At 49.5% G+C, this 26,441-nt stretch overlaps 1 protein-coding gene and 1 long non-coding RNA gene across 5 annotated transcripts in view; one reads left to right on the top strand and one right to left on the bottom strand.

Annotated features, from left to right (window-relative positions):
* Positions 1-731: 731 nt before the first annotated feature.
* On the bottom strand, positions 732-9,919 carry LOC136383529 (uncharacterized). Its single transcript, XR_010747422.1, has 5 exons — positions 9,801-9,919; positions 3,816-3,980; positions 3,028-3,232; positions 1,706-1,797; positions 732-1,338 (listed from the first exon to the last, which is right to left on the bottom strand). It is a non-coding gene; the product is annotated as an uncharacterized lncRNA (long non-coding RNA).
* The window catches only part of ZNF236 (zinc finger protein 236), a 57,144-nt gene continuing 37,205 nt past the window's right edge, over positions 6,503-26,441 (top strand). For 3 of the 4 annotated variants that reach the window (XM_066353501.1, XM_066353499.1, XM_066353500.1), the window contains exons 1-4: positions 6,503-8,822; positions 17,638-17,780; positions 18,968-19,132; positions 24,805-24,983. In XM_066353501.1, coding sequence (XP_066209598.1) covers positions 8,768-8,822; positions 17,638-17,780; positions 18,968-19,132; positions 24,805-24,983 — 542 coding nt within the window. In that variant the 5' untranslated portion in view covers positions 6,503-8,767. The remainder of the gene's footprint in view (positions 8,823-17,637; positions 17,781-18,967; positions 19,133-24,804; positions 24,984-26,441) is intronic. The other variant, XM_066353502.1, reaches the window with a different exon arrangement.

Here is a 26,441-nt window from a genome sequence, read left to right as displayed (position 1 = left end):
TTTGTTCTCATACTCGGTGGATGCTACAGTAATAGGCAGCATGTCTAAAACCATGCAATTCCCAAGACTTGCCTCTGGGGACAGAAGTTAGAGTCTGGTGTTGTTCTAGACTGAATGCTCGTGCCCCCCACCAAGTTCATGTGCTGAAGCCTACCCTCCCCCCAGTGTGATGGTATTATTAGGTGGGGGCCTTTAGGAAGTGACTAGAGTATGAGAGTGGAGCCCCCATGAATGGGATGGGTGGGCTTATGAGAGAGACAGCATCTGCATCTCCAAGGGGAGCTCTCACCAGAACCTGATCCTGATCCTCTGGCACCCTGACGTTGGACTTCCAGCCTCTAAACTGTGAGGAATAAATATCTGTGGCTTATAAGCCACCCAGTCTGTGGTACTTTGTTATAGCAGCCCACATGGACTGAGACAGTTATCAAGAAAATGATGAACTGAACATAATTTAAATCTGCATATAAGTGTGTTCCCAGGGCAATGGTGTTGAATGATGCTGTGTGCGTTAAGACTCTTGCACCGTGAGTCATAATAGCCCATCCATTTTAAAACGGAGATGTCTAATCAGGGGTGCCACCTATGGGAAGTGAGTTCTCATGGGTGATGGTCCATAGAGATGAATCTGTGTTATGGCTGTTATTTCACTTTAATTAGGAGATTTAAATAATATTTCCTAAAATTTGTATTCACATCACAGATGGTGTAGAAAATTATTTTAGGTGACACTGCTATGAGTATGTTTTATTTTAAATATCTGCTTACTTATTTCACATATCTTATATTGCAAAGCACATATTTGAAAAATAACTGGTCACCAAAACACACCAAGTTAAAACTCAACAATGAAAAAACAAACCCAGTTTTAAACATGGGCAAGGAACTGAATACAGTCTCACCAGAGAAGATGAACAGACAGCAAACAGCACATTGGCAGACACTCTGGATCAGACGTCAGCAGGGAAATGCAGGTTCCGGCAACAACGAGTCACCAGCGCATGCGCACTAGAGGGGCTGAAAGTCTGGTGCTGAGCGCAGCAAGTGGAGGAGAGGACCGGGAGCAGCGGGAGCCTCCGTCACTGCTGGTGGGGGTGTCGTTGGTGCAGACACTCCGGAAAACGGTTTGCAGTTTCTTAACAATGCCGAACTATCCAGCGATCTTGCTCCCTGGTATTTCCCCAGAGGAGCTGGAAACTTATGTCCACACAGAAACCTGCACACAGGTAGGTATTTACAGCCGTAACTGCCAATAACTGGAAGCAACCAAGATGGCCTTCAGCAGGTGATGAGCAAATAAACGGTGGTAGGTCTAAGACAATGGAATACTATTCAGTGCTAAAAACAAAAACAAAAAAAACTATATCAAGTCACAGAAATGACATGGAGGAACCTTAAGTGCATCTTGTTTAGTGAAAGAAGCCAGTCTGAAAAGGCTACTGACTATACGATCCCAACTGTATGACATTCTGGAAAAGGCCAAACAATGGAGATAGTCAGATCAGTGGTCGCCAGGTGTTGGGGGGAAGGCAGGAGGAACAAGTGGAGCAGAGAATGAGGTGGAGGCAGCGGGCCCGCCCTCTCTGATACCGGGATGGTGGACACATGACACGTGACATGCATCTGTCAGATTCCACGGAGTGTACCACACTGAGAGTGGACCTTAAGGTAAAACGGTAAAACATGGCATTTGGCTAATACTAACGTATCAATTATTGGTTCATCAAATGGAACAAATTGCACCACACTCAGGCGATGGTGCTATTCATAGCAGAAAAGCTGTATTTTTCTGTTCATCTAAAAAAAAGAAGAGAGAGAGAAACTATCAGGGAATAAAGACCTCAGAGTTGTTGCTCAATAAATAGAGGCTACCTCTTACTACACGCGGACGGCGTATGCTGATCACTGTTCTAGCACTGGAGGTCAGGCCTGCGCAGGGAATGGCAGAGGAGTCTCCCTGGCTCCTGAGACAATGCTGGTGGCCTGATATGGAGGTCTTTCTCCATCTCCCTCTGAAACAAATCTCTGGGTCTAGGATCCTGAGGAGGGAGCCAGCCAGCTCTTATAGATATGAGGGTCACTTACTGTGGTTTGCTGCAGCAGCTCAGGAGCACCGACTCGGGGGTTAGCCCAGAGCAACCTTCTCAGCCTTCTGGGGTGGGCTCCCCCAGAGAAGGATGGAGACTGACTGCACTGGGAGGCAGGGGAGGCTGCTCTGTGTAGGAGGGGATGTGGTGTCCCGTCCCCTCTCCAAACGCGGCTGCCTCTGTGCGCTCAGCTCCCAGAGCTTGTGGCCGGCATGGGCGCACTGCATAAATGGAGCTGGGAGGGCTCGCTCGGGACTCATGAGTGCACTTTCCTTTTGACTACAGCCCAGCCAGCTCTCACAGCTGTGGTGGACAGGCATGCAACACCCAGCCTGGGAGGGTGCCCAGGGCCACTGGCTTCACCTGCTCTCCACACTCTTCCTGGAGACTCAAGGACACGTGTCTGCCATTTAGGGTTGATGCACAGAGCCTCCTAAAGTATGAAGACTGCCTGGGGACCTCACAGAGCCTCCGGTCCACCTTTCTCACGTGAAGAGTGGGAGACCCAGAGGGGTGAAGGGCTTTTCCCAGGGTCACACAGCCTGGCACCAGTGTTTCCTGTGAAAGGGACTGTCAAAGTTCGCCCCTACCAGGATCCTGGGAGGAAATATCGGGGCTTCTAAACTTTCCAAGGGCTTGTCAGCCCCGAACGCTGGCTGTGGAGCGTGCTTGTGGCTGAGAGTGTCTGGAAGGGTGTAGTTCACGGGGCACCTGGCAGGTGTGGGAGGGGGGTGTTATTTGAGGTTAACAGGGTGGCAGAAAGGATCAGCATACAGAAAACCTCTCAGTTTTGAGGAATTGAACAGAGGAGGGTTTCCTGCCTCCGAATATGAGACACAGTTAAGACCCTCTTTGTGTTTTACCTGCTCAGGAAAAAAGTGATCAGACTGTTGTCTCCCTCCAGCCCCCCCCCTCTCCCGAATGAAAAGAACTTCCCTACTTTTCTGCAAGGATGAACCAATTGCAGCTATGAGCCAAGGCTGGAGCTGGTGGGTCTGGAAGACGCTGCTGAGTGACATTCCCATGGAACAGCAGCCCATGCGGTAAGTTTTGCTTGTGTAAGTGGAGGTGCACACACAGGTTACACGTCAGAGACTTAAGTTATGGCACCCAGGTTCACACTGCACACCACCCTGCAGCGCTTTCTGGAAATGGAAATTCACAAGATTTATTATTGAGGCCCTGGCCAGTTGGCTCAGCGGTAGAGCATCCGCAGGGCGTGCGGGGGAACCGGGTTCGTTTCCCAGCCAGGGCACATAGGAGAAGCGCCCATTTGCTTCTCCACCCCCCCCCCCCCTCCTTCCTCTCTGTCTCTCTCTTCCTCTCCCGCAGCCAAGGCTCCATTGGAGCAAGGATGGCCCGGGCGCTGGGGATGGCTCCTTGGCCTCTGCCCCAGGCGCTAGAGTGGCTCTGGTCACAGCAGAGCGATGCCCTGGAGGGGCAGAGCATCGCCCCCTGGTGGGCAGAGCGTCGCCCCTGGTGGGCATTCCGGGTGGATCCCGGTCGGGCGCATGCGGGAGTCTGTCTGACTGTCTCTCCTCGTTTCCAGCTTCAGAAAAAATACAAAAAAAAAAAAAAAAAAAAAAAGATTTATTATTGAGTGCAAGCAGACAACATAAGTCTACATCTTATTTCAGTAAAGGGGGCAGATGGCTGTGGAGTGGGCAAAGTCCATGTACCTGTAACAGAAAGGGTATATTTAATTGTCCCTTTTAGAAGGTTTGTCACCTTTTCTACTGCTGAGTCTGCAGCCACAGAACACAGGCGCTGGGCAGTGCCTTCCATGACTGAACACGAAGCCGTCAGCAATGCAGGAAGTGCCTCTCTGCACTCCTGGTCCTCGATGACCGTGTCCATTGGGAGCAGTGAGCATGCTCTGTCTTCTCCCACACCCTAGAATAGGAAATGGGAGCATAGTAGAATCAGGTACTTCTGCCTCAATTTCTAGTGCAGGAAACCAAGATAAAAATGTAGCACAAGACTCCAGTGGGTCGGAGATGTGGGATCTGGGCATAAACACTGGCAATGGAGGCAGAGCTGGCTTGGGTAAGACCACATGGACAGGCTCTGGGCTGCAGGTCTGAAGGTCAGAAGAACTAACTGCTCTGCTCTTTCATTTCCCATGAACTGAAAGCCAGAACATTACTTTCCCACTGGAATGTACGTATTGCCGCTGAACACCACACTTAAAATGGCTAAATGGTGTATTTTGTGCTACCTGTGCCCCCTTACATTAAAAAGAAACCCGCAGCAGAGTTATTCTTGATCGAATGGACTGTGGACTCTGAGGAGGTGAAGCCTGGTTGCTGACTTATCAGAGACTGTTGGACATCTGCTTGAAGAGGAGGCACTGACTGGGGTGCAAAAACCCCCATCCCAGGTGGTGACTGAACCATCTCAGGGAACACTCAAGAAAACTCATGGTTTGCTCCTGTGTGTTTCTCAAAATGCCAGCCAAGCAAGGGTCCTGTGGAGTGTGGCCACTTCACAACTTGCCACAAATGTTCACGACAGTGTCACCTGTCATCAGGCAAGAGGCATGTTCACACAAGCGAGAGCGCTCGCCCCTTTAAGCTTTGTGCACAAGGCACTTTGTTTCTCTCACCCTTGTCAGGGTCCTGTTCCTAACAGTCAAAACCTGAAGACAGCCCAAAGGTCCACCAGCAGGCAGGTGGATAGACAAACTGCGGTTCAGACGCACAATGAAATACTGTTCATTTGTGCTTCTGCAGCCCAGACACAGGGGTGACGCCCAAATGTGTGAAGCATTCCATGTTTGTCTGACATATGCACCGTATTTCCCCATGTATAGGATGCTCCCATGTATAAAACACACCCTAATTTTGGGGCCTGAAATTTGAAAAAAAAATTACATAAAGTTATTGAACTCAAGTTTTATTCATCATAAAATTCAGATAATTCCTCCTCCCTGTCAAAACTCCCATCCACTAGCTTGTCCTCATCTGTGTCTGATGACGAATCACTGTCTTCACATATTGCCTTGTCCTGTTCCATCTATGGCATTTGAAATGCCACAACCACTGTACAAGATGCACCCGGTTTTTAGACCTCAAATTTTTTTTTTTTTTTGTATTTTTCTGAAATTGGAAATGGGGAGGCAGTCAGACAGACTTCCGCATGAGCCTGACTGGGATCCACCGGGCATGCCCACCAGGGGGCGATGCTCTGCCCATCTGGGGCATCGCTCTGTTGCAACTAGAGCCATTCTAGTGCCTGAGGCAGAGGCCACAGAGCCATCCTCAGCGCCCAGGCTAACTTTGCTCCAATGGAACCTTGGCTGCGGGAGGGGAAGAGAGAGACAGAGAGGAAGGAGAGGGGGCGCTTCTCCTGTGTGCCCTGGCCGGGAATCGAACCCAGGACTCCTGCACGCCAGGCCGATGCTCTACCACTGAGCCAGGGTCCAAATTTTTTGAAAAAGGGTGTGTCTTACACATGGAGAAATACAGTAAGTCCTAGGAACGTATTGCACAACATGGTGACTATAGTGAAATTTCTGCATGATATAGTTGAAGGTTGCTGAGAGAGATCTTAAAGGTTCTCACCATGAGGAAAAGAACTGTAACTATGTGAGGTCATGGATGTTAATTAACTATACTTATTGCGGTGAACATTTTGCAATACAGGCATAGGACAAATTGTTGTATCGTACACCTAAGACTGGTATGTCAATTGTATCTCAATTAAAAAAGAAATACTATTCAACAATGAAAAGGACTGATTCATGCAACATGAATATATCTCAAATTATCCTGAGTGAAACAAGCTGGACAAAATGAGTGCATACTATGACATTCCATTTGTATAAAGTTCTAGAAGACGCAGTGTCATCTATAGTGACAGAAAGATCCATGGTTGCCAAAGAACTGGGGAACAAGGAGTCGAAGGGGAGTGCAAAGGGAACAAGGAAGTGTTTGGGGTGACAGGCTACGTACATACTTGGATTGTATGATGGTTTCATATTTGCATGTGTGTCAAAGGTGACCAGACTTCATATTATACGATGTGTTTAGTCTATGTCAATTGTGTCTCAATCAAGTTAAGAATAAATGAGGCACAATAAAAATTTTAAGACATGAATTTGTATTGGATCCTGATTGGGAAAATAAGAAATTTTAGGGACAATTGGGAGTATCTGAATATGGACTCTGTAACAAATATATTAGATTATTGGTACTTTTCTTAGGCATAATAATGATATTAAAGATATATAAGAAAATGCCAGTATTCTTAGATTCATGCTGATTTAGAGGTAAAATGTTGTGAAGTCTTCTGTTTATTTCAGATAGTGTGGGAAAAAAATAAACATAAAGCAAAAACAGTAAAATACTAAGACTGAATCTAGCTATTCAGTATACAGGAGTTAATGACACTATTCTTTAAACTATTTTTGGCATGTCTGATAATTTTATCATTAAAATATTGGAAAAATCAGTTAGGTTTGAAAAAGAACCAAATTACAAAAGATAGACATGAATTTTCAAAAAAAAAATGCTAACAATATGATCTCACCAGCACACTGAAAGGCTGATAACACCATGACCAAGTACAATTTGTCCGCGGAAAGTAGTGTGAATCAACAAATGTAATCTGCATGTTAGTAGTCAAAAATAGAAATCATGTATTTATTTTGACAGATCCAGAAAAAGCGTGACAAAATTCAACAATCTTTCAAGATACAAACTCTCAAACAATTTGGTATAGGAAAAAAAAAAGGTCTCAACATTATAAAGGCCACGTATGACACACCCACAACTAACATTATACTCAATGATGAAATATTCCAAACGGGAACAAGATAAGGGTGTCCACTCTTACCACGCTCCTACTCAACATTACACTGAAGGTCCTAGCCAGAGCAATTAGGCAAGAAAAAGAAATAAAAGACATCCATGTCAGAAGGGAAGTAAGACTGTCTGTCTGCAGATGATATTGTATATTTCCTAAGTGTATGTCTGGTAAAAAGGGAAACAACAGTTATAGTGACAGGCCACAGATGTCTTTCATGGGCAGAATCTTGTAACTGATCATGTCTACTCCTTTGTTTGGACTCAGGAACCCGGAATTCAATTTTCTATTCACCTTTTGTAACTACATGTCTTTTGCACCTCTGATATAAATTACTTCAAACCCTTTTCAGAACAAAAACAGCGTATTTATTTACATGCAAATTATCATTCAAATTGATTTGTAAATGGCCAAGGGCTCTTATGACCTGCCAACCTATTTCCTTAGCCTTATATCCTCATCCAGCCTTGATATGCCTATGGACATACTGTTATATTGTGTCTAAAGTTACCATAGAGACTCCTACTTTCATGCAACTAAAGTGTATAAGATTAATAGGTATGAAGACTTGGTTTGAGACCAGATGGGTCTACAGCCTAGATAGCCTAAACGAAATCACTAAACTCCATCAAAATTGAATACTATCATCCGTAAAAGGGTACTTTACAGGACTGCTGTTGGGAATACAAGTAGTTTATGTAAGAAGCATTTTAAATCAGCAGATGTTAATAACTGTTAAATTTCACTGCCTATATTCACTGGCTGGCTGATGCTGGTCAGAACAGCTCCCTGAGGTGGTTTCTTTTAACATCTGAGCACCTATTTTTTCTTTTTTGGAGGGTAATTGGAGAACATATGAAAACAAGTGAAGATCAAGGAGCTGGCAGATCAGTCTTAGTTTTTCCTCCTTTACCTGTGGCCTCCACACTGAACGTCCTTTGATACCATCTGCGAGAACAGAAGCGTTCCCTCCAATGGAGTCCATGGAGAGGATCTTTCCCGTTTTTCTTCTTCGTCTCAAGGTGCCAGTGTCCTATGTTGACTAATCCTGTGTCTTCCCCGCCAGGATATTGGGACAGGACCTGAGGGTCACGATGCCTTCCATGCGGTCGGTGGTGGTGACCCCTGTCCATGGCCTTGACCGCCTTCTCTGATGGAGGACTAGGTCATCCAGGCTGGTTCGGAGCGCGGCCTCCCAGCTCCGGACACGCGGCGCCTCTTACTGTAGACCTTGTGGCGGTCGGGACGGACAAGGACACAGGGGCCGTCCCCAGGATGTACGGTTTACCAGATCGCGCGGGGGCCTGGGTCGTCCTCTCCGTCCTGCCCCGGCGGGCGAGCGCACACGTTGCCCGGCAGGGCCCTCGGTGGTCTCCCGTTGCACCCCGGAAGCGTCTTTGCACCTCGCCCACCCTGGGGGCGCCCTCCCTGATCATCGCCCCGACGGCGGGGTCCCGGCGGGGTTGGCCCGGCCCGGGGCGCGCAACAAGGGTCCCGTCGGGGTCCCGCCACCAGGGGACGCCGCCCGGGCCTGTGCGCACCAGGCCGCCTGCGGACCGCGCATGCGCCGGCGCCCCTCCCCACCACCACCGCGGCCCCGCGCCCGGCGCCCCCACCGCGGCCTCTGCCGGGACCATGGAGCCCGCCGCCGCGGCCCCAGCGCTGCCGCCTGCCCGTCCGGCCACCTTCCCGCCGTGAGGCCCGCGGGCGCCCCGCTCGTCCGCCCGGGCCGCTGCGCTGCGCCGCGCCCGCCTCCGCGCTCGTGCCCGCGGCCGGTCCCCGCGCGTGCGCGCTCGCCGGGCGTATGTGTGTGAGTGTGTGAGTGTGAGTGTGTGCGGGTGTGTGTGCGTCCTGGTGCGCCGCCGCCGCCGACGATGCCGCGGGGCCGCCCCCCGAAGCCCAAGGAGAGTCGGGCGCGCGGAGACCCCGGTAAGTCCCGGCCTGTGCCACTCCGCGCGCGGAATGTAGTCCCCGGGATCGGGCCGGCGGGCGGGCTGGGCCGGATCGGGTCCTGTTCCGGTTCCGGGAGGGCCGGGGCTGGCGCCCCACGCCCGCACGTCCGACCCGCTCCGCGCCGCCACTCCGACTGCCGAGTGCGGCCGCAGCGCGGGCGGAATGATACGCGCGGCCCTCCGCCGGCTGGGCCTACTTTCCTGGGGCGGCGGCGGTGGCGGGCCGGGGGCGAGGTGCGCGCCGCCTCCTTCTCCTCCTCCCCCCGCTCCCCTCCCCCGCCCGCTCCCTCCGCCCTCCGCCTCCGCGTCCCGGACGCCTCTGCCCGCCAGCGGGGATCGCGCCCCGCCCGACCCAGCCCGCCCTGCCGCCCGGCTCCGGCTCCGCGCGGCCTGTGCGCGCAGGTGCGTCCCCGCCGCGAGCTGGCGGACAGGACTGTGCGGTCCCGGGGTACCCGGGCCGCAGGGTCGGCACCGCGCTCCTCGCGGCGGGGACGCGCCCGGGCGTCGTTGGCGAGGCCCGGTGGTGACTCGGTGCCCCCGACCTGCACAGGGGGGACACTCAGACCCTCCGGCGCGGCTGCAGGTGCGCGGGGGAGGGCGCCCCCCGCCAAGCTCTCCCTGCGCTCCGCAGGGCAGCGGCCGCAGCCGCGACGGGGGCGCTTAGGGACCCGCGTTCCAGCCGGGACCGACCCCTCGGGTGGCCGCCTCTAGGGTCCGCCGTCCACGTGCGCAGCCGCACTCGGGTGCTAACGGCCTCCGACTGTCATGAGTGGCCTCTGGTGGCCGCCGGGAGGCCCTGAAGGCCCCTCACCCAGGTGCCCTGTGCTCGCTGTTCATTTACTGTGTCTTGTTAATAGGCCCCCCACCCTGAGACAGCAGGGCCTGAGGCAGTGTCAAGGTGGCAGAAGGCTCAGGACCCAGAGGGGCCACTCCTTTCCCAGCCTTCCTGGCTTACCACGTGGCATCATCGTCAGTCACCTGGTTTTTTCACAACTGGATCCTGTGACTTCATTGTTACTTCGGGTCTGTCCTCTTCCAGGTCTGCTGCCAGCATCGCTGGCCCACCCCTCCTATGCCCCGCAGGTGCAGTTCTCCAGGTGCCTTCCCACTGGTCTCCACTGGGCTGTCCTGTTGTCCACCGCCTGCCTGTCAACCTTAGGGGCGCATGCCTGGGTTAAGACTTGCCAATGGATTCTTCCTCCCCTTCCCGTGAGGTCCACGGGCCTCTGGGCTCCACCTCATAGCTCCAGTGTCAACCCAGGTCCCCTTTCTCAGTACTGCCCCAGCACCGAGTTCCTTGTGGTCCTGATGGCATGGGTGTTTGTGTGTGAGGCCCGGCTGTCCCCCTGCCCAGTGTCCACCACGCCCACTGGGTCTCAGAGTGCCAGCTTCCTGAACTTTCCAAACTTTTCCCCACTTTCCCCGGCCAGTTCTTGTGTGCCATTGTGGTTCTTTTCTTTCTTTTTTTTTTTTTTTTTGTATTTTTCTGAAGTTGGAAACAGGGAGGCAGTCAGACAGATTCCCTCATGCTCCTGACCTCCAGGATCCATCCGGCATGCCCATCAGGGGGCGATGCTCTGCCCATCTGGCGAGTTGCTCTGTTGCAACCAGAGCCATTCTAGCGCCTGAGGTGGAGGCCGTGGAGCCATCCTCAGTGCTCCGGCCAACTTTGCTCCAGTGGAGCCTTGGCTGTGGGAGGGGAAGAGAGAGATAGAAAGGTGAGGGGAAGGGTGGAGAAACACCCTTCTCCTGTGTGCCCTGGCCGGGAATTGAACCTGAGACTTCCACATGCTGGGCTGGCGCTGTACAGCTGAGCCAACTGGCCAGGGCCTGGATGGGAGTTTTGACTGATGAGAGGAGTTGTCTGAATTTTATGATGAATAAAACTTGAGTTCAATAATTTTACGCATTACATTTTTTTTTCAAATTTTTTTTTTTTTTTTTTTTTGTATTTTTCTGAAGCTGGAAACGGGAGAGACAGTCAGACTCTCGCATGCGCCCAACCGGGATCCACCCGGCACGCCCACCAGGGGGTGACGCTCTGCCCACCAGGGGGCGATGCTCTGCCCCTCCGGGGCGTCGCTCTGTTGCGACCAGAGCCACTCTAGCTCCTGGGGCAGAGGCCAAGGAGTTTTTTTCAAATTTTGAAAATATACCTGGGAGTGTCTTATACATGGGGAAGTACGGATAAACCTTGTTCAGTTTTCATTTCTAATAGAGCAAGTATCAATAGCTATAATCTATTGTATGTAAATTGAAAGGTTTTGGGTCCTCAGTAATATATAAGAATGTAAAGGGGTCCCAAGACCAAAACATTTGAGGACCATTATTCTCAGTTAACTCTCTTAGTAATGCTCATAATCTGAAATTACGGTATTATTATTTTTTTCCAGCCATTATGAATTTTATTTATTTATTTTAATTTAATTTTTTTTTCCTGAAGTTGGAAACAGGGAGGCAGTCAGACTCCTGCATGCGCCCGACCGGGATCCACCCGGCATGCCCACCAAGGGGCGATGCTCTGCCCATCCTGGGGCGTTGCTCTGTTGCAACCAGGGCCATTCTAGCGCCTGAGGCAGAGGCCATGGAGCCATCCTCAGCACCTGGGCCAACTTTGCTGCAATAGAGCCTTGGCTGCAGGAGGGGAAGAGAGAGAGAGAAAGGAGAGGAGGAAGAAAGGAGAAGCAGATGGGTGCTTCTCCTGTGTGCCTGGCTGGGAATCGAACCCGGGACTCCTGTACGCCAGGAGCCATGAATTTTATTTCTAAGAAAATCCTGGAAGGTGGGTGAGGATTTTTTTACAGAGATGGAAAATGATTTGGAAGGTCCACCCAGCTAGCAAGTGTTAGAGTTGGAATTTGAATCTACATTGGAGTCCAAAGTGTGCATGTCATGGCTCTGCCTTGATGATTCTGTAAAGCACTACGTATGGGTTGATTCATTTATTCAGCAAATATTTTAAAGCACTTTCTGTGAGCTCTCCGCTAGGGGCTGAGAATACAAAATTCAGCCGCAAGGACACAGCCTCTGCTTTGCATCTCCTGGACAGTGTCCTGTGCTGGCGGGGGTGTGCTAGGCAGCAGGGATGTCTGGGCTTCCCAGAGGAAAAGGCTGTCAAACAAACCTCATGAGATGATTAGGAGTGGGCCTACTCAAAAGAGTTTCTTTTTTTAGCAAGCGAGAGAGATGGACAGACAGACAGGAAGGGAGAGAGATGAGAAGCATCAACTAGTAGTTGTGTCACTTTACCTGTTCATTGATTGCTTCTCATATGTGTCTTGATGGTGGTGGGGGGCTCTAGCTGAGGCAGTCATCCATTGCTCAAGGCCGCGACCTGGGGCTTCCAGCCAGTGACCATGGGATCATGTCGATAATCCCATTCTCAAGCCTGTGACCCTCACCAGCTCAAGCTGGTGAGCCTGCGCTCAAGCCGGCGACCTTGGAGTTTCGATCCTGGGACCCAGGTCAACGCTGTATCCAGTAGTAAGTTAACACAAATCTAGTCTGGGAAAACCACACTAAACCATAATTATTCATCAGATAAAATCAATTCAGTTTTTGTTTTGCTTTTTGTAGAGTTCTCCTCTATCAGGATCTTCATGTTGTCTCTATACACAAAGACAGGGTCTCTGCACTGAAGGAATTAGCTGTGTTTTCCAGACTACTCTTGAGTTGTAGAGCTTTATGTGAAATATCCCAACAAGGCTCAGCAGTGTGTTAGGAATGACCTGGGAACCCCGCTAGGTCCATTACATCCGAGCCTGTGAGGGAGCCTTCTGGCCTCACTGCTTAGAAGGCTCCCAGGTGCCTGACTCCACCTTGTGGTCAAAGTCAAGGCTGAGAACCACTGGCCTACAGCAAAGCTGCTCTGGTAGAAGGGAGGGTGGGTGAGGAATTTGGGGGCTGCCTGCACCTCTGAGGTGTTTTCCCCTAAATCTCTCTCAGCATAGTTGAAAAGTATTGCTTCAGTGGATGAAAATGAAGAATTTATGTAGCAGAGTGTGTGGACAGACTATGCTCTTAGTTCAGAAGTCAGACTCACTCGTCTGTGGGTTGACAGCGAATGCAAGGGGGGTGAAACAGTTAAAGACCCAGGTAGCAGCAGCTCACTGATGGCCCTGGGCCTTGCAGAGCACTGCAGAGTTATTTTGTCCACGGGGCAGGTTCCCCTGCTCCACTCACAGATTGATATAGGTTAGGATGTTCTAAGAGAAGCCAGAAATGTGTTTGAGTAATTGTTTTAATTGAAGAGAACATCTACACTGAGAAGTGCACAGATTTTAAGTTATTCCTGCTCCCCCAACACTGTCATCTTCTCATGCCTACCTCTGATATGAGGCTGGTTTTACTTGTTTTTTGAACTAAATTGAGTTCATACTATATACCCTTTCATTTCTGGCTTTCTTCATTCAATAGTTGTTTTTATGAAATTATCCTTGCTTTTATACAGCAGAGATGTATTCATTTTCATAGTTGTATAGTATTCCATTCTATGAACACACTTGTCATTTAATTTATCCTAGGTACTATAGATATTTGGATTGTTTCCAGTTGGGGGCTATTAGAAATAAGAGCTGCTATGAACTTCTATGCATTTTGGGTCAAAGTGCACAATGTTAAGCAATCTTCCTTTGATAATACAAAAGACTAACTTTCTGTATATATACTAGAAAAATAATTTCTTGTTCATCAGTATTTCTCTATATATCAATATAAAGTTTATCTAAAACTAAAGCACTAGAATATACAACTTTCTTCTGTATTCCTGACTTGTCTTTTGAGATTTGGGTCAACTATCTGCAGCCTAGCCTTTCTGGTAAACAAAGTTCCACTGAAACAAGCCACACTCATCACCTGTGGTAACTTTTGGGTTACAGCGGTAGATCTGAGTAGTTATGTCAGAGACCTGACCACAGAGTCTGAAACATTTACCATGTGGCCATTTGCAGAAAAAGTTTGCCAACTGCTGTCCTCAGTTGTAAACCATGATTCAACCCCTGCCCACCTGCCCACCTGTGACCCCTGCGAGTTTCGCTACCTGCCATGCTCCTGGGAACCACAGTGAGGGCCGCGAAGTGATGAAGGCTTTGTTTTCTACAGTAAACAGCCTTAGTATTTACTTAGGCATAATTTCGTTAAGCTAGGAAGGACCTTCGTCTCAGTCATGGGATAGAAAGACTAGATGCTCTCTGGAGTAATAATCTTCAGAAAATGAGTACAGTCATGGCAGTTGTCTGTAGTTCACCAGTCTGCCCAGTACCTATGCACCCCACATTTTTTTACCCCGCCCGCTAATGTAGCTGATGTTCTCTGTTGCGAGTTTCAGATTGTTAAGTGCAACAGTGAGCATGGAGGCCTTGGTTTGGTGCACGGTGATGGTCTAGGACGTATCTCCTGTAAGGGTGCAAAGATGGTGTTCCCTAAGTATGACTGCACTGCCCGCTGCCTACATGGGGATTTTAGGCAGCACTGGGATAACTTGCATGTTTAACAGCCATGCATTTATTTTTAAGTGTCTTAGCGAAGAGATTACTTGATGCTTACTAGAAAGTATAACCTCAAAACTGAGGTGCTGACAGACATATGGGCAGACATACCCACAGATTCTGACAGCGCACCTGGGCAAAGGTGAACAGGTTCCTGAACCATTTAATGAGTATCTGACCACGTACTTGCCTTAATGCTGTCACAGGTGTATTTCCCATCATTTATCACAGTACCATTACCAATGTTTGCGAACTTTCTCATATAATCGGCATCAAGATTATATGGTTAATAATAATGGTGCATATAAATATGTATGTAATTCCTTATATTAAGAAGTGGGGCATTGGCAGCACCCTGAAAGTCCCCATATGCTCCGTCCAATCAGTACTCTCACAAGGACACTGCTGTCCTGATGTTTAACAATTTAGGTTAGTTTTGCCCACTTATTGACCTTTCTGAGATGAAATCATAGGGCATGTTTTCTTAAGTCTGACTCCTTTTGGTCAGTGTGAGTCACCATTGTGTAGCAGTGGGTTGTTCATTCTCATTGTTTGCAGTACGGCAGGTCCGCAGGTAATGTTTTGCACTGTTGTAACTGTCTCATTGAAACTACTCATGCTTTTGACAGCCGGGTACTTGGCTGGGCTCTTGGTTGAATATAGTTTATACTGAAAAAACATAAACAGTCCTAGGCTTACCGTTGGGATAAAATGCTGTTGATAGAATCCAAGTTCATCTGCTATTTTTACACAGGCTGAGTGCCTGATAGAAACTGGGGTCTCAAAAACCATGACCTTGAGGGGAAGGAGTGGAAGCATGATTCAAGGACAGAGCCTTAACTCAGGAGTTGAAAGTTCCTGCCAGCCCTGCCACTGGCTAATTATGTAATTTTGAGCAAGTAGCTGATTTCTCTGGAGTCTTAGTTTCCTTAGCTGTACAGCTAGGATATGAGTTGTGTGACTCACCGTTCCCCCCAAAGTCAATTTTATTTTTTTTAACTTAAATCTTTTTGAATAGATAATACATTATAATGGTTCAGAATTTTAAAATATGGATGCCCCCTTTCTCAATTCTGTTCCCCAGTCAGATGGCTGCCTGTACTGGCAGCTAGTACTCATGTTTTTGTGAAGTTTTACAGGGACGCTTTCTGCACACGCATGTGACAGGGGACATAAGCTACGTAGAACATGCTCCTTCTTCCACTGACTAGGTTTTGAGAATGAATTTCCCATTTTTTATTTCCAGATGAGTACCCTTACAATAGTGAGTGCATTTGAACAATAGCAGGTGGAATGATGGAAGCACACAGGTCTTCCTTGAGCCTGCCCCTCCCTGGGAGCGGGCACGTTTGGAGTTGGTAGTACCTTGCTAACCTGTAACCTATTTCTTACCATAGTAGAAACTTTTCCAAAGGGAATCACAATGTCTCTGCCAATGTGGTTCCAGCAGTCATTTGATTTGGTCTTCAGGAGTCATAAAACATTTCATGATCAGTTTAGTGCAGAAGTTTGTTGGGCTTTTTTTTTTTTTTTTTTTTTGATAGAGAGAGAGGGACAGAGGGACAGGCAGGAAGGGAGAGAGATAAGAAGCATCAGTTCTTCGTTGTGGCACCTTAGTTGTTCATTGACTGCTTTCTCATATGTGCCGTGAGGAGGGAGGGCTCCAGCAGAGCAAGTGACCCCTTCCTTGCTCAAGCAATGACCTTGGGCTTAAGACAGCGACCTTTGGGCTAAAGCCAGCGACCATGGGGTCATGTGTTTTGTATGATCCCACTCTCAAGCCAGCAACCCCTGACTCAAACTGGCGAGCTTAGGGTTTCGAATTTGAGTCCTCTGAGTCCCAGTCAAAGCTCTATCCACCGCGCCACCACCTAGTCAGGCATGCAGAAGTTTTGAAAGGATGACCTTTGATAGACTGTGGACATAGTTAAGAACAAACAGAGTAAAACCTAGGCGTTTCTTTTCCTTAGGAGACCCCTTCTCCTATATGGAGTTGCTGGTCTTGAATTGCATCAGTGTTTCAAGACACTGGAATTGGCTGCACCCACGAATCTGCCACAAGATTGTGCAAGCCAGGAAGGCTCTCAGACCCCTCCGCCGCCCCGCCCCCTCCGCTGGCTCCGCCCTGTCCCCGCCCCCTCTGCCGGCTCCGCCCTGTCCCCCACCCCCTCTGCCGCCCCGCCCCCTCTGCCGGCTCCGCCCTGTCCCCGCCCTGCCCTCACCGCTCCTGCCCCCACCTCCTAGCCTGGCCCTGGTTTCAACTCCTGCTCCAACGCATCACGGGAGCCAGGTGGCCGACTGCTAGCCAGGCTTAAACTGCAGGCTGTCCACTCGGGTTCGGGGAGAAGCTCACTGGAGTCTTCACCTTAACCCCTGCCCTACTTCTGCACTGCTCAAGTCTAGATTTTGGGGGTCAAGCGACAGATTTCCAGTCTTGGTATACTTTATATGGATGATCTACTTGTTCATGCTCAGCTGGTAAGACCTGGAGCCTATGCACTCCTTTTAAAGGATGGAGCGGCTTAGGCCGTCTTCATGTTAGGAGGCTGCTGACAGATGCTGCTGGTCACTCCATGGTGGTTCTCTCTGAGGGATTCTGAGGTCTAAGGCCGGTTCCCTGCGTGGCTCCAGAGGAAGCCACTGGGAGGCCGAGGGCTGTCCCCATCTCGGTGGCCTTCCTCCCAGCCCGCAGTGTCTGAGCTCTGCAGCCTTCGTCCCAGGCCTGCAGGTTGACCCCAGCTGTGCGGGCTTCGTCCAGGCCTGCAGCGTCTGAGCGCACAGAGCCTGCGCTTGCTGCCTTGCTCTTGCTCCTCGGCAGTGTTCAGAGGAAGACTGAATTGGAGGAGCGTTTATATTTCGACCAGAATTTTGTTTGAGTGATGTAGGAGCCTGTGTGGGTTCCTGATGACCCCTCAGAGTGACTGAGAGGGGATGTGCCTCCAGGCTTCACAGGGACTGAGAAACAGCTGGAAGCAGCAGGCATCAGGGGTGACTTAGGGATTCTGGGATTTCCGTGTGCCTCTGAGCTTGGGGACCAAGCCTCAGGAGTTCAGCTTCAGGTTTCCAAAAGTCCTGCTAAAGAAGAATTTAGGATTTTACTGTCCTGTGTCTCAGTCATTTCTGAATTTTTCATTTATAATTTAAAAGCATATCCATTAAAAAAATAAATTCAAGATAGCATTTGTCTCAACTAAAATGTCTCAGATTTCTGACATAACTTGGCTTCTACACAATAACAAAATAATTTCATTTATGGGATGAGAATAACAAACGGCATTTATTATCTACACTTATACAATTTTATAGATGGAGTTTTAACACTGAATGCGGAGAACACTAATTATGCCTATCAAGTTCCAAACTTCCATAAATGTGAAATCTGTCTGCTATCTTTCCCAAAAGAGTCCCAGTTTCAACGCCACATGCGGGACCACGAGCGGAATGACAAGGTACGTATGTGTTTTTAAAGGTGGGTTTCAAAAACGTGAGTGTTGCCACTGGAGGTATTGTAAACATCCACACATGAACTGAAATTGTTTCCTGGTAATTTAGATTCCTAAACTGGGAGGTAGTTTCTATTCTATAAATACATAGTGTCTTTTTCAGCTGTAGTTGTATTCCTTGCCATCATGAGATCAGGAGAGAAAGGAGAGATTGTTTGGGTCCATGTATTGCAGTTATTTACAAGGAGAGAAAAACTTACTCAAAACATGCCTTTCCCTAGTAGTTTGTTTCCCGTATGAACACAGAATTGGTCAAGTTGATGTGTTTTTCTCTAGCAGGGGTTGCCCTTACGTGTGTTCATTTAAAATGGCATTCAAATATGTGAGGTGACGTGTCAGGAAGGAGCCATACTGGCTTACATAGGGGTCTGGGCCCTTCCCTGTGGACACCCTGTGGGATGCCACAAGAATGGTAGTGTCTTAGCGGGATGGCTCGCCTGATAGACCAAGACGACAATTAAAGCGCTTGTGACTTGAGGTAGGACCCTGTGAGCCAGCAAGTGTTTGAGACCAGACAGTTCCAGATCTCTTCTCTGGAGCCCTGGTGTGAGCAGCTCCGCCTCACCGCCAGATCGAGGGGTAATTCCGTGCCGTGGCGAGACTGTGCTTGCGCCGTGCCCACTGGCATGCTTCCTGTCCTGCTGAAAATCTGAAAATGCTGGTGTAGTCCTCATGAGGGTCTTGATGTGTCAGAGAGAAGCGCCAGTGACTACTTTATCTTTCTGCAAGTAAGGGGCAGAATGTCTCCTGTCTGGGAAACATTTTAGATCGAGATAAGCTGCTCTGTTAAAATCTAGTAATCATTTCTATGATTTCATATTTTACGTGAAGTGATGCTGCTTGTAGCAGTGGAGTTGGTCAGAGGAGGGAAAATCACACCTAGTGGGAAGTTTGTCCATGTGTGATCAGAGATCTCACCTGACACACGGAGGTGCTGTGGCTTTGGCATCCTCTGCCATGTTCCCTACGGAGCTCATTGTGTCTGTCTGGGATTTACTGACTTCGGGTCCGGTAGAGCCTTTGGAAGTTTCTTGGAGGGAGTGTAGATATGGCTCTTATTAATGTTTGAATGACATCCACTGTGGAAAGATTGTATTTCAGTGACTTCTTGACTTTTTTTTCCCTCCACATAGCCACATCGATGTGACCAGTGCCCCCAAACATTTAATGTGGAATTCAACCTGACACTGCACAGATGCACCCACAGTGGGGAGGACCCCACCTGCCCCGTGTGCAACAAGAAGTTCTCCAGAGCGGCCAGCCTCAAAGCGCACATCATGCTGCACGAAAAGGAGGAGGTAATTATTCCGGCCTGTCCTTGGTCAGCCACCTCTGAGTATGGGCAGCCCTTGGAGGGTCTCGGGTGTGAGCTGGCTCACAGAGCCTCTCAGACTGATTGCAGGGAGAGAGCAACACACTTGCCCTGGCTTGTTGCCAGGTCACCGATGCGATGTCTTGTTTCTGGGCCCGGCCCGTTGGGCGAAAGCACTGAGGGTGCGTGTCTGCGTCAGCCAGGAGAGGGGCCTCCCCCCCCCCTTGGAAACAGGAAATGAACATTTGTAGAAATGTGAAGTGGCCAAAGTAGGTTTTCTGCTTATAAATGTGGCTCCTGGCCCCCGCCGACGTGTGGGAACTGGGGAGGAGAAAGCACCTCCGTGATTTCAGGGGTGGCAGCCTGACAGCTTCAGCTGGACAGGCTGCGCTGCTCTGTGCGGCTCGAGGGCCCCGGTTCGCGTATGCGTGGCTTTGCTTTAAAAATGCTGTCCTCGCCCTGATTATTGTAGAAAATTAGGAAAATATACAACATAAGAGGGAAAATGTGAAAGTCACCTGTCATTCTGTCCAGGGTTCATTACAAGTAACTGTTCAGGAGGAAAAACTGGCATATTCCAAAACAAATACAGTATTTAAATGACGTAGGTAACATTTGCATCCTAAAAATTGAGTTACTTTCTTTGTAGGTTTGTGTATTATTTTGTGTGTCTTTTCTTTTTCCATATAAAAATCATTTTTTTATCTTTTAAAATTGATCGCCTGACCTGTGGTGGCACAGTGGATAAGGCATCGACCTGGACCGCTGAGGTCACTGGTTCAAAACCCTGGGCTTGCCTGGTCAAGGCACATGTGAGAAGCAACTACTATGAGCTGATGCTTCCTTCTCCTTCCCCCTACCACCTTTTCCTCTCTCTTTTTCCTCTCTTTCAAATCAATAGATAGAATCTTAAATGTATCATATTAGTGATGCCTGTGTAGTGGGGGAACGAGAGCCTCCACCCCAGGGCACCAGTCCTGCCGGGCTCTCAGGGCCTCTGGGCTCCTCGGCTGCCTTTTCTGCGCTTTTCTCCTCAGTCCCTGCTGCAGGCACTGTGCACTCAACCTGCTCGTCCCAGAGTAGTGTTCCTCCCCTTGACAGCCGCACGGGGTGACCTGTGGACACGGCTCTCGTGACGGGCAGGTCGCTGTGCTTAGACACGTGGCTTGTTTCAGCTGTTGCAGATACAGTGCCAACAGAGCCACGTTAGCAGACGTTCCTGTGTGTGTCTTCTGGGCTCACTGGCCACTTAGTGGCCAGGCTGGTGGTTTTGTGCCCAGGGACATTGTGGTCACCTCTGCACATAGCAGTCTCCACCAAGACTCATCATAATCAAACATTTAAAGATTAAAGACAGACTATCTTGAAAGAGACCCGAGAGGAACAATCTGTTACCTGTCAGGGCGCCAGTGCACCTGACAGCTTCCTGGCACCCTGGGGCCCTGGAGGTGGGGGAGCAGTTTCAGTTGTTGAGAGAGAACTGTCCTCCAGGAGTTCTGTAGGTGGTGAAAACACCTGACAGGGTCGAGGGGAGAACGGACACTATACACTATGAGATGAGCCACACCCACAGATTTGCTGCTTTCAGCCCTGCCCTTGAAGACTGGCTAGAGGGTGTGCTCCAGGGAGGACAGAAGGGAAGGCAGCAGGCCCAGGCTCCAGGGAGCCAGGAGCGGTGTGATGGGCAGTTTCTGGGCCCCGGAGGTCGGCTTTGCATGAGGTTTGTTCTTCAGTCAGTGACCCGAGTGTAAACAGATCCTTCTGTAACGTGGTTGGGCCCAACTCAATCCCTGAGGGGTGAGGGGCTCAGCAGGAGAAAGGCACTGGCCCCCTGCAGCCCACACTGCAGAGCACAGGATTAGTTGCGGAGCCACTGCCTCATAGCGGAGCTCGTTCTCTGCATGTGCACGTCCCGCTGCTTCCATGTCTCCGGAGACCTGGCTAACGCATGCTTTCCAGATGAGCTCGTTCACCTGGGGTGAACGCAGTATGAGACGCTTCCCCATGCATTCCAAAGTCACACCTGGTGGTCAAAGCAAGAGTCCTCACCGGGGGGTGCTCCCTGCACGCAGAGGGAGTCATCACGGGGTGCTCCCTGCTCCCTGCATGCAGAGGGAGTCATCACGGGGTGCTCCCTGCTCCCTGCATGCAGAGGGAGTCATCACGGGTTGCTCTCTGCACATAGAGGAAGTAGGCCGACAGTTGTATTTAGGGGGAAGTTGCGGTTTCCAAGTGAGACAGGCTTCTGCATGTCCCTGGACGTGATCCAAAGTTTCAGGCACGGAGGTATACTGTCACACCTGGCGCAGTCTCCAGGGAAACTATACCCAGAAATAGCACAAAAAGATCAAAATGAATTCTGGAAAATTCTGAGTAGTCCAGGATGTAAGAAAGAGGAGAAGGAGTGAGAGGAGGCGACCAGAGAATGACACGGCAGACGTACTCTTGGAAGGAGCAGCAGTGACGGTGCAGGATGGCCCAGATGCGTTACCTGGAAGACATGTGGCGAGGCTGAATTCAACAGCGTGCTCGAGCAGCACGCTGTCTCTGAGACGCTTCCTCCACAGGGAGTAGCCCCATGGATCCGGTGGACACAAGGACAGGAGTGGTGGTTGTCGTAAGAATCACCATTGCCATTGACTAGTCTGTCCTCCTGATTAGTGCGAGGTGACGGGGCATGTTGGAGTCCACGGCAAGGACGAAGGTCAGCGAGGGAGACAAGCAGGCGGACTCTGAGCAGTGTGCTGGGAACAGAGCATGCTGGGGGCACCAGCGCTGTGCCACCCCTCCCATGCTTTGGAGACGGGACAGAGGTTGCCTCCTAGAGCTGAAGGCTGAGGTCATGTAGGACTGGAGAGGTGAAGTCACAAGGAGAGGTGTCAGCTATGGAAAGTATGCTTCAATGACATGGATTTAAAAATAATTTCTAAACATTTTCTTACGTGTGCTAATGACTAGTAACTAACTTCTTAGTTTAAGGTGTTTCATGTTTGAATTTTTACCTAGAGCGTACTACTGTGTGCTCCTTTTTCCTTACCGCTCAACTGAGATCAATTGTCTTAAAATCCATAGTGGTCACTGCTCTATAAAGATAAATCTCAAAACCAGAGAAGCCAGAAAACTACTGGAGTATTAAAATGATGTAGAATGTTATCTTAAAATGCATGTAACTACTGAAGTTCCCGTCTGAGTGAGCAGAGTGTTGTTTTGGGACGTAGCGCACACACTTGCAGACACATTTGCTCACGGTGGTGGTTGTCCCTGTTCATGGGACATGGTGGCAGCTCGCATGGGGGGGGGGGTGCTGTGATGGGCTAGGTGCCCTGGACAGGGAGGAGAGCAGCTCTATCTGGGTGGGCTGTAGGTTGACTTGGGCGTCGAGCACCATGTTGAAGACATCAGAGGTGGACTGCTGCGGGGATGGAAGAATGCCCTCGGAACACCTGGGCAGAGGAAGGATGAAACATGAGACCGGCTAGACAGGCTGTGACTGTGGGGGTGAATGGGGCCCAAGGGCGGGGCTGCGGGAGGCAGGCCTTACTGGGGAGAAACCATAAGGTGGCGAGAATGTGTCATCCTTGATACTGTGCCTTCCCAGGTGAGTACAGCTCCCGTTCCATGGACTCTGACAGGAGTTCTGTGTTTTCTCCATGACATCTGCTTGCCACTTAGCGATCACTGAGTCCGCCTGCTTGTCTCCCTCGCTGACCTCGGATGACACACGATCAGTCTGTTAGGAGACACTAGCTTCTGCTTTCAGTGTAGAGGACTTGGGCTTAACTTCTGTCAGGGCCCAGGATGCCCCGGGGCGCGTCCTGCTCCTGGGCTGCTGGATGGACCTGGACCTGGGACGGGGATGGAGCTTTCTGTGACATGGCCCAGGGACACTGAACTGTGCTTTTGCTGAGTGAGCACCTTGTACACAAAACAGAGCTTTCACTCAAGAAATTGCGACAAATTCCTGAGTAGCATTCACTCTCGTATCCACCATTTCCTAGAAAGAATGTTCTTTATTTTTAACAAGATTCCAACCATCTAGTAATTTGTTATTTCTTTAAATTATTGTATAATATCAACTTAAAGTTTTTCATTTGAAATCCTTCTCGGGTTGCTTGGAACATCTTCCCTTCACCCTCATCTTTTCTACAAAGGATGCCCGGAGTGGTCAGTGAACAGACCTGATTCAGTGAGGCCTCCATGCATCTCTAAGACTCCTGTACTGTGATTAGGAAAAACTCTGATGGAAAGGAACAACTGTGTATTTTTAGTATTTGAGAATAACAGTGTATGCTCATTGCTAGGACCCCCCCCCCCCCCCCCCCCGATTTTTGGACATTTCATTTTGAGACTCACCCAAGTAAATAATTGTTAGGAGTTCCACGCTATTAGGAACAAGCACATTGAACTCTGTGCCGGCTGGTTTGCATCATCACTGAGGGCCGCCTCCGCGCTGTGCACCACGACTCACACACATCATTCCACTGAAGTGGAGTTCAGGTGTTAGGTGAGGGCAAGTGCGCTCACGGCTTATTCACAGACTTGGAGTGGTTCACTAATTGGCAGCCTTAACCTGAATTAGGCCTCAGATCCAGAATAGTCATACTGGTGTTATCTATCTGAAGTATGAGTAATTTAAACTTGACAGTACCTGGGCCCTGGCTGGTGGCTCAGTGGTAGAGTGTTGGCCCAGCGTATGGACAGCCCAGGTTCAATCCCTGGTCTGGGCACACAGGAGAAGTGACCATCTGCTTCTCCCCTACCCTCTTGCTCTTCCCTTCCCGTGTGCAGCCAGTGGTTCGAGTGATTTGAGTGTGGCCCCATCGCTGAGGATGAATTCGTTGGACCACATCAGCTTCAGGCTCAAAAAATAGCTCGGTACTAGAGCACTGGCCCCAGACAGGGTTGCTGGGTGGATCCCGGTTGGGGTACATGCAGGAGTCTGTCTCACTATTCCCTTCCTATCACCAAAAAAAAAAAAAAAAAAAATTGACAATAGCCATATTAAAAACCTATTAAAGCAGAGGAAATAAATTTTAACATTTATGAAAATATATCCAAAATATTGTAATTACAAGTGACATTGTTTGGGCTCTTTCACGGTTTTTCATTTTTGCTGTGAGTCTGAAGTCCCATGTGGGTCACACATACTCTGCAGCCCAGTCAGAGCTGTTCGCGTGCTGGCGGCTGCATCTGCGCACAGCACCAGGCTGCCCCGTCCTTGGCTGCCGGAGAACCGAGAGAAAGAATCAGGTGCTCCTAGTTAAGAATTTATCCAGTGTCATTTTCTTCTGAGGTGGTCAGTCAAACGATAATGTTAAACTCTCTTGTGAGCCCTTGGTGGTGTGGAAGTCATTTCTGTTTTCCCAGAGTGTTCACAGCACAGACAGACAAAATGCCGGTCACCCACTAGCCGATTTGAAACAATTCACTTTGCCTAAAAAGTTGTATTGTTGTCTCTCCCTTTCCTTCCATTGTTCTAACTTTTTTCAATCATCAAAGAAATGATTTCTGTGTCTTCATATCTGGACATCATAATCTATTTTTTGAGAGGCGAGAACAGAGACAGTGTGATGGGCATGTGGACCCTCGACAATACCAGTTCCTTTAAGAAGTAACGGTCTGACGTGGGCCCTGCTCATGGGGGTGTTCCCTGCGCAGAACCTCATCTGCTCGGAGTGCGGGGACGAGTTCACGCTGCAGAGCCAGCTGGCCATCCACATGCAGGAGCACCGCCAGGAGCTGGCCGGCGGCCGGGCCCACGCCTGCAAGGCCTGCGGGAAGGAGTTCGAGACGTCGTCGCAGCTGAAAGACCACATGAAGAATCATTACAAGATCAGGTAGGAGCCTCTGCCTGGGCCTGGGGGGAAATCGGTACAGTACGTTAAGAACAGGAAACCTTGTTAAAAAATCTCCGACCGGTTAAAAACATTGGTCAGTCTGGTGTGGCGGATGAGCTTGAAAACGACAAATCGGTGTCAGGCTGTGTGGGTAGAAAGTCTGAGCTAGAATTTTAATGTTTAAACTAGAACAAGGTGCTGGTGATGTTTTCAGAGGCAGGTCACAGTGTGAAGTGGACCCATGAGGGTCAGGTTAGCTCCTTTTTAATGGACCGGTTTATTCATTCTGCCTCCCTGTTTAGAACTCACATGTGCCTGACACGGTGCTTAGTGCACATAGGACCAGGTATAAGTAGACAGCCTTATCAGACCATCTATGGTACTTTTATGTCCCCAGCTTAAAGAGATACCGAGTACCTTTACAAGGTGTGACTGTCAGGGGTTTAAACCTGATAGTCTGGTGTTAGAGCTCATCATGTTAGCAATCATACCTGTATTTAAATACATATATACATTTATTCCTGGTAAAACCTAGCGTGTCTTTCAAAATTTCATACTTAACTTCTTCCTGATTAAATATTTATTGATATGGCCTTTTTCTTTTTGTTATTTTTTAATTGAATTTACTGGGGTGACATTGGTTTGCAAAACTGCACAGGTTTGAAGTGCACAACTCAACGTAGCACCCTGTGCACACTGCATCGTCCGCCCGCCACCCCAAGCAAGGCCCTTTTCCATCTCCATCCCCACTTTGTCCACCTCCTCTCCCTCCACCCCAAGCAAGGTCCTTCTCCATCTCCATCCCCACTTTGTCCACCTCCTCTCCCTCCACCCCAAGCAAGGTCCTTCTCCATCTCCATCCCCACTTTGTCCACCTCCTCTCCCTCCACCCCAAGCAAGGTCCTTCTCCATCTCCATCCCCACTTTGTCCACCTCCTCTCCCTCCACCTCTCCTTCTGCTTATATCCGCCAGTAGTCTGTGTTATGTATATATGGTTTTCGGCTAATTCTTTTCTTGAGGATATTAGATACAAAGTTCTTCCTGGCCCTTTGTGCTCAGGTCACCTCATGAGTTCATACTCACCGAGCTAACATCTCTAGCAGGCTGTAAAAGTCAGCACGCTTTTTTAAAAAAAACTATTATAATATCAACTAGCTTGCCACCATTCCAAGCCCCAAAGTTTAGGGAAATCTATACTCTGTAACTACCACCACCAGCACAGATGTCCCGCACCAGCTCAAACTGTTTATAACACGCCAGGGAATTTGTACTGTTGATCCGTCCTCTTAGGCGTCGCATTCACAAACATGCGTCGAGCATCTGTGTGTGAGCCGCCTGCTCTTACCCTTCCTGCATCCCTCACCGTGGCACTGTGAAGAATGTGGTACCCACTTAATTCTTCCTTACATCAGTAATCTTCATCCCCCAAGTGTAATGCGTGTGCTCCACATGCTAGA

This window comes from Saccopteryx leptura, chromosome 11 (assembly GCF_036850995.1).
Source record: "Saccopteryx leptura isolate mSacLep1 chromosome 11, mSacLep1_pri_phased_curated, whole genome shotgun sequence".
In the NCBI taxonomy this organism is placed as follows: Eukaryota; Metazoa; Chordata; class Mammalia; order Chiroptera; family Emballonuridae; genus Saccopteryx; species Saccopteryx leptura.
Note: the sequence above shows the minus strand (reverse complement) of the source record. Positions and strands in the feature narration are given on the sequence as shown.